Raw genomic sequence first — 6741 nt, forward strand, 5'->3', positions numbered from 1 at the left:
CTCCCCCCCACACCCATCAGTCCTCAGTTTTTGTCAGCATTCAAGAGTCTCTCATGGGTTGCCTCTCTCCCTTTCCCCCACCATTTCCGCCCTTCTTCTCCCCCTTGTTCCTCCGTCAAGTTCCTCCTAATCCTCCTATACGTGCAAACATATGATATTTGTCCTTCTCTGCCTGACTTATTTCGCTCAGCATAACATGTGACGGTTTATTTTAACAAATATTTCTATCTGCCTTCTGGCAGGTGATGGCAAGTAGAAATGGGGAGAAGGTATTGGTGTAGGCACTGTCAAGGAGTTAGCACTGATGGGACCTGGTTGACTGGAAGTGGGGCTCCATGAGGGGAGGTTCTCAGGGAGGTGCTCTCCTCACTGGCTGGGTCTGACTTGTGTTCAAGTACAAGCATGAGCCTGGCTCTGAAGCAGTCAGCGTACATTAAAGGCGGGCTCATCCAATGACTTTCAATTTCTACAGACGTTTTGGTTTTTCCTTCACTAATGATGGTTTCTCATTTTCCCAAAGAGTCCTTCAGAGAAAGGAGGACATGCCCAAAGCACTCAGTTTCATCACGCAGATGTAAGTGGCAGGGTTGAATTAACAGACTCACTGGAGCAGCTCACACTCCATCCTGGTCACTTCTGCCCCACTCACTTCCTGGAACCCAGGGCCCATCTTTGCACTGCAGAGTCACTGCACACAGCCTTAGACATGTGTATCTCTTTTCCACCTGAGTTCAGGCCTGTCTCTGCACCTGCTCAATCCATTTCTTGGTAGCTGATGCAACCACAGATCTGGCAGCCCTGACACTCAGGCCCACCCAAAGTCTCCGGTACTCCCTTCTTTTCCAAACCCTTTCTTCTTCTGGGAGGAGCCAGGTTCATTCTGTTCAGCTGTGTTTGTTTGCCAACAGACTTCAATCCCCGACTCGGAAAGCAATCTGGATCAGAACTGTTTGTCTCGCTGCAGCACAGAGATTTTCTCTGAAGCCAGCTGGGAGCAGGTGGATAAACAGGACACGGAGGTACAGGCTCAGCCCCTGTTCTGAGTGCCGTCCATGCAACTGTCTTAAGGTTCTTCTCCACCCCCATCGCTGTCCCATGCCCCTGGCCAAGGAACGTCCTCATAGCACACTTAGCTTTGAGCCTCTGTGAATCCCTGTCAAGCCTAGAATTTCTGAGCCAGGGAAACTCAGCAAGACCCTCTCATTGCCTCTGTGGACTGGAGCCTTGCCAGCTCTCATAGTGACCCAGGGTGCTGCTGCCTGATACTTTATCTCAGGGGAGTTTGGAGTCCTCTCTAGGGAAACGATTTGGACGCCTTTCTTGTACTGCTGACATCAGACCTGCTGGGCTGGTGCCGCCAGAGCCAGTATGGTTCTTGTGACTCTTGCTGCCCCCAGCATGGCTCTTGCCGGCTCAAGCTGGATGGCCCATTTCTTGTCACTAACCTGGCCCCATCTGTTTTACAGATGACCCGTTGGCTTCCTGACCACCTGGCCGCCCACTGCTATGCGTGTGACAGCGCCTTCTGGCTCGCCAGCAGGAAGCACCACTGCAGGTGTCGTTGGGGGGTGTGGTGGAGTGTGCCAGGGTGTGAAGGCTGAGATTTGGTCCTCAGTGCCTGCAGCTTGGAGAGGTGCAGGGATCTGGCTGGCAGTGTTCCATCTGAGGCAGACCCTGGGGTTTACAGGACGCCAGCTCATCTTTTGTGCCTCTGAAATTGGTGTTTGCATTTGGTGTCTTATTTCCATTTCAGAGAGTGCTTGCTTTGGCAGCACATATATTATTTCCAATTCAGAGTGATCATGATAAAATTTTGAAATGTTCAAATGATGTCCCCTTTTGTTTTGCTTCCTGAATTAGCAGAACAACAGCCACCACCCAAACTACCATTTCTTATTCCTAGAGTACAGTTTCTTCCTATTCAACATGCTACTATTGGCAAAAACAGTTTTCCTGCTGTGGGCAGGGAACTTCCTTTTCCTGCTCCTTACCCTGCTCCCTGAGCCCAGACTTGTTTTCCTTGTGCCAGGCTCCTGACTTCTTTCTCTCTTCTTGGTTGGAGTAGGTAGTTGCCAGGGATGCTTTGCCGCAGCTGGGGTGGTAGCTGACTGGAGGATGTTCAGTGCTCTTGGGGATAGGATGTTTATCTGAATCCTGACATAGCTCACCTACATGAGTGAACCCAGGTAGAAAACAGAACCACTTCTTTGTCTAGAAATGATGCTTCTAGGACTGTACATCTCCCCACCCTGCACCCCAAGCCCAAATGACTTTGGTTGGCTTCTCCTCTGAGCTCTTTCTCCCCTCCTTGCAGGGACACTGACCGTGTTGATCAAACGTGGTGAGCATTTGCAACAACCTGTCTGTGATGTCTACACATCTACAATAACTTCTCCACACTAACACTGCCATTTCCCCCTCTCTGCACTCACTGGGATGAAGCCTGGGGCTGGGAGTGGAGGCAGACAGGTGGGCTTGGGGGGAAACCAAAGCAGCTGATTGGGGAGACTGTGAGGGCCAAGTCAGGCTGTAATCATGCCCTCTGTTCTTGCCCACATAGGTCAACCAGGCCACCTTGCTTGTGACTGAGAAACAGTGCCTCAGCAGGGGCTGGTCTTGTGGAGTAGCCGGTTGGGCTCTCAGAGCCATTTCCCTTGGGTTAGTCATTCAGTGGAATGCTAGAATGATGCTTCATGACCTCGAAGTCAGCATTGCTGCTCCTGTTTTTTTAAAAAAAAGACTGGGACTGAGCAGAAGTGGTCTTTCCAGAGAACTGTTTTAGCATGGAAGACTTTAGTGGAAGGTTCCACTTAGGGTCTATCAGGATCCCCTGAAAGAAATCAGATAGGAAAGCTTAACTGATGAAATTCATGTCAGGATGAACTCCCAACATGTATGTTAAATAAATGCAGACGTTTGGAAATAGATTGAGGTAGCTTTTCTGTGTAACTATAGGTTCTTGCTGACTCATGTTTTTCAGAAATGTGAGTGCTTACTGCATTCTAGAAGATGAAGTTGTATGTGTTTGTTTTGGTTCTCTGTCCTTACATTGCCCCATGTCTAGCCTTTTCCTTTTGTGGGTTTTTTTTTTTTGGTCCCCAAAGGGTATTTAGTATTTTCTTCTCTGTGCCCAGATGGTCCTTAATCCAGCAGTGGGTGTGCATTCTGAGGAGCATAAAGAAAAGGTAGTGAGTGATGCTGGCTGAGGAGGAGAATTTCCTTCAGCTGCTTTCCCCCAAGTCTTTGGTGGGCTACCTCAGGCTCCTTGAAGTCTCCCGTTCTTGGGTTTATTGAGATCGATTTGTACTTAAGGGCCTAGCAAAGTGGGGTTGTAAGGTGGGCAGAAAATCATCCTCTGCCAGTCCCTTTCCTCTAAGCCATGAAGGATAGCTGTTTGGATGTGCACCTGTGCTGCACGGACACATCAGAGCTGGGCTTTCAAGTGGAGGAAGAGAGGGGAGCCTGGGTACAGTCAGGCCTTTGAGAGGAGCTCTGATATTTCCTGGAGATGCACGGAGGCAGGGGAGTGAGCCATAATTGACTGACACCTATCTAATAAGGGGGGGTGTTTGTGCACGTGTGTTCATCTGTGCTCTTGTCCTTTCACCCTGAGCATGTGTCACTGGTTGCTTGTCTTCTGGCTTTGCATGCTGGCAGCAGGGCAGTCCTTGGCGACGATAGTCTATTCTCCACGTCGCTGCCTCCAAACCTCTGGAGAAGTAGTCTGTTGGGCCAGGCTCCTTACTCCCCAGCTGGGCTTGGTAGTTTGTCTCATCTGAGGGGCTCGGAGGTAGTTCCATCGGTCTGTGGCCTCTCTGTGACCACAAGTTACACAGAGGCCATTGCCCAGGTGGGTATGGCCAACTGGATTTTCCTGGGCCAGGACTTACCCAATGAGCTAGCAGCTGCTTCTGCCCTCGCCCCTTTTGTTCTCACGGATCTCTTCTGAACAACATCTTCCTGTGCACCTGGTAATCTTGAGCCATAATGGTGAGGCAGCCAACTGTCCTTGGCCCTAAAGTCACAGTGGTGTGCAACTATGCTAGGTAGGGATTCCCCCCTCTCTGCTTGGCTCATTCCTGGGTTAGACAAATAACAGTTCAGTCTTGGAGGAATCTCTAGCACATCCAAATGACGTACAACAAAGTTCTGTCTTCTGAAGTTGGTTTCCCCATACTATACCTGCTACTGAAACTAACATTGTTTTGTTTCTTCTTCTCATCTCAAGGAATTGTGGGAATGTGTTCTGCTCCAGTTGTTGTAATCAGAAGGTTCCAGTTCCCAGCCAGCAGCTCTTTGAACCCAGTCGAGTGTGCAAGTCTTGCTATAGCAGCCTACATCCCATCCCAAGCTCCAGCATTGACCTTGAACTGGATAAGCCCATTGCTGCCACTTCAAACTGAAGCTCAGTGCCCTGGGGCAGGCAGAGGCCAAGCTGCTGTTCCTCTGACACAGCCTGGGCAGACCGAGAGGCCTGTGCTCTTCGGAATGGGGGCATGGAACCACCTGTGCAGAGTGACAGAAATTTGGGATGTACCACTGGATTGTAGATTGATTTTTCTTTCCTGTTTTTTTTTCCCCTCTCCCTTTTCCATCTTCCATTTGCTTCCCAAAAAGAAAGTCCCCTGGTTGTCTTAAAACACACACAAAAAATTTTTAATGGAAGACCAGAGGTTGCCAGGCCCCCTGTGACTGTTGAACCACCTGTTGTCCCGTGATGCTGAGGGTTGGCTTGGTTCCTCAGGACGGAGAGAGGCTGGTCAGAATCAGGAGTGGAGGCCTGAGATAGTGGGGAAGAAAGCTGGGGCTGATGTTTGTGACCATTCCTTGTGCCATTGCCACATCAGAGCTGATTGGAAAAACTTGTGCTGCTCAGGAAGCTGAAGCATCTTCCCTAAGAGCACTATCCCAGGTGCCCTCTGCCTCCTCAGAGGAGTCAGGCCAGTCCCACCTCAAATATAAATGGGATTGGCATTTGGAGGGAGGGGTATCTAATAAATGGAACCCTTCTGAGCCTCCCTTTGGGGAAGGAAGGTGTTTGTTCCTCTGAGGTGAGTGAGCGGGCCTGGGAATGGGGGTGGCTGGCTAGCATTGTTCTTTCTTGCATGGGGTTCTGTTTTTAACTTGACCCAGATGGTTTAGGGTTCCCTTCACTGTCATGAGTATGCCTCCCTCAGCCAGCCAGGCTTTGTAGCACTTCCCACCCTCAGGCATAAGAGTACAGACTGGCCAGAGTGCAGCGTCCTGCTGCCATGGCCAAGGCCAAAGCCTTCCCTGAGCCCGGGTGCACCTAGAAGCCCCTTCGAGGGCCTGGTTCCCCAAACAGTCTCTCTTCCTTAACCAGCACAGGGAAATCCAGACTCAGGGTTCCAAAAATTCCCCATTCCCAAACCAAACCAATCATGGATCTCCCCAGTAAGGGGTAGAATCAGCTTTTCAGAGTGCAAACCTCTGGAAAAGGAAGTATGTCCCATACAATCAGCCTTCCTCCTCCTTCCCTTCCGGGGGCAGTGGGAAGGGCCCAGCAGTCCCCCTGCCCTGCTCCTGTGCTACTGGCCAGTAGTGAGGGGTCACTTGGTGGCTCTGCAGGTTCTTTAGAGAAGTGACACAGCTTGTAGGAGATTTGGGGCACCTTTCCTCAGTAAGCTTTGATGTGGTCCAAAAAGAGCCTTAAATCAAGAATATTTGTGGTAGAGGTGAGTGTGGAGAAGGGTGGAGAAGAGTTACAGGTTTGTGCTTTGTAATCTTGGCATCCATGTTTTGTGCCTGCCCTCCCTCTCTGGGGAGGGGCCACGCTTGGCTCTGCTAAAAGCTGCTAACTGGTAATGGTGGATTATGGTGAGTGGGTGGGGATGAGGCCAGGGAACTCTCTTACCCTTTGGAAGCAATTCCCTGGCCAAGGGAAGTTGTCTCAGGAAGGTGGCTCCTATGTGTGCCTCGGTGTGGTTAAGACGTGGCCCAGAGCCTTCCCTGGAGCTGTCAGTCCAGGCAAAGCCAAGAGCATCTGAGCACGTCCCTGACTTCCCAGTCGCATCAGGTTGCTTGGAGTTTGAATTCCGTGAAACAGGGTGTAAGTTCTTCTCCGCACTCTGTGTGGTCTGGCCTTGCAGGTAGGGAGAAGTCAGTCTAATCGAAGATTGTGCAGTTCCTAGTGACAGGTGCCAAGAGGTTATGATACGGGTTTCTTGGGTCTGATGTACAGTGTGAATAAATGCTTGCAGCTCTTAGCCCTTTTCGATCAATGAAGCACTTTTTTATTAATATTTTTCTTTGTATGTAAAGGAGGAACCGTAACTCTCCGTAGCTGTACATATAACCCTTTTCTCCTAAAGAGGAGTCCGTCAGTGCTCCTATATTTTTCATTTTTTGTCAAAGCAAGAAGTAAATACTTTAGAACTGTTAAATATATAAATAAAGTGAATAAAGTTTAGTGTTCCGCATGGTAGCATTTGCTAACACGTTCTAATTCTTTTCCCTGTGATTTATCCCCTCTACATCCCTTTTCCTTCTTAAGCAGCAGCAATTTGAGGTGCTGCCGGGAAACTGAACTTTGGTGAAGGAAAACTACAGGTTTCTGGTCTACTCTGGACCTTGGCAAGGAGCCGCACCACAATGCCCAAGCACTGAAATGCATTTCCTTGATGGTTTTGTCCCTAACATCCCCAAAGCTAAGAAGGCAAAGCAGTCAGGCATCTTAACAATCAGAGATTCTTCCTCATCTAAAGAACTGAGCATCAGTAG

At 49.7% G+C, this 6741-nt stretch overlaps 1 protein-coding gene across 6 annotated transcripts in view; it reads left to right on the forward strand.

Annotated features, from left to right (window-relative positions):
• Positions 1-6448, forward strand: part of MTMR3 (myotubularin related protein 3) — a 140960-nt gene extending 134512 nt beyond the window's left edge. For 3 of the 6 annotated variants that reach the window (XM_039225234.1, XM_039225228.1, XM_039225257.1), the window contains 4 exons: positions 909-1019; positions 1467-1555; positions 2315-2341; positions 4229-6448. In XM_039225234.1, coding sequence (XP_039081165.1) covers positions 909-1019; positions 1467-1555; positions 2315-2341; positions 4229-4403 — 402 coding nt within the window. In that variant the 3' untranslated portion in view covers positions 4404-6448. The remainder of the gene's footprint in view (positions 1-908; positions 1020-1466; positions 1556-2314; positions 2342-4228) is intronic. The other 3 variants (XM_039225241.1, XM_039225248.1, XM_039225266.1) reach the window with 3 other exon arrangements.
• The last annotated feature ends 293 nt before the right edge of the window (positions 6449-6741 follow it).

Source organism: Hyaena hyaena, unplaced genomic scaffold, assembly GCF_003009895.1.
Source record: "Hyaena hyaena isolate Hyena2069 unplaced genomic scaffold, ASM300989v1 scaffold_19, whole genome shotgun sequence".
Taxonomy (NCBI): Eukaryota; Metazoa; Chordata; class Mammalia; order Carnivora; family Hyaenidae; genus Hyaena; species Hyaena hyaena.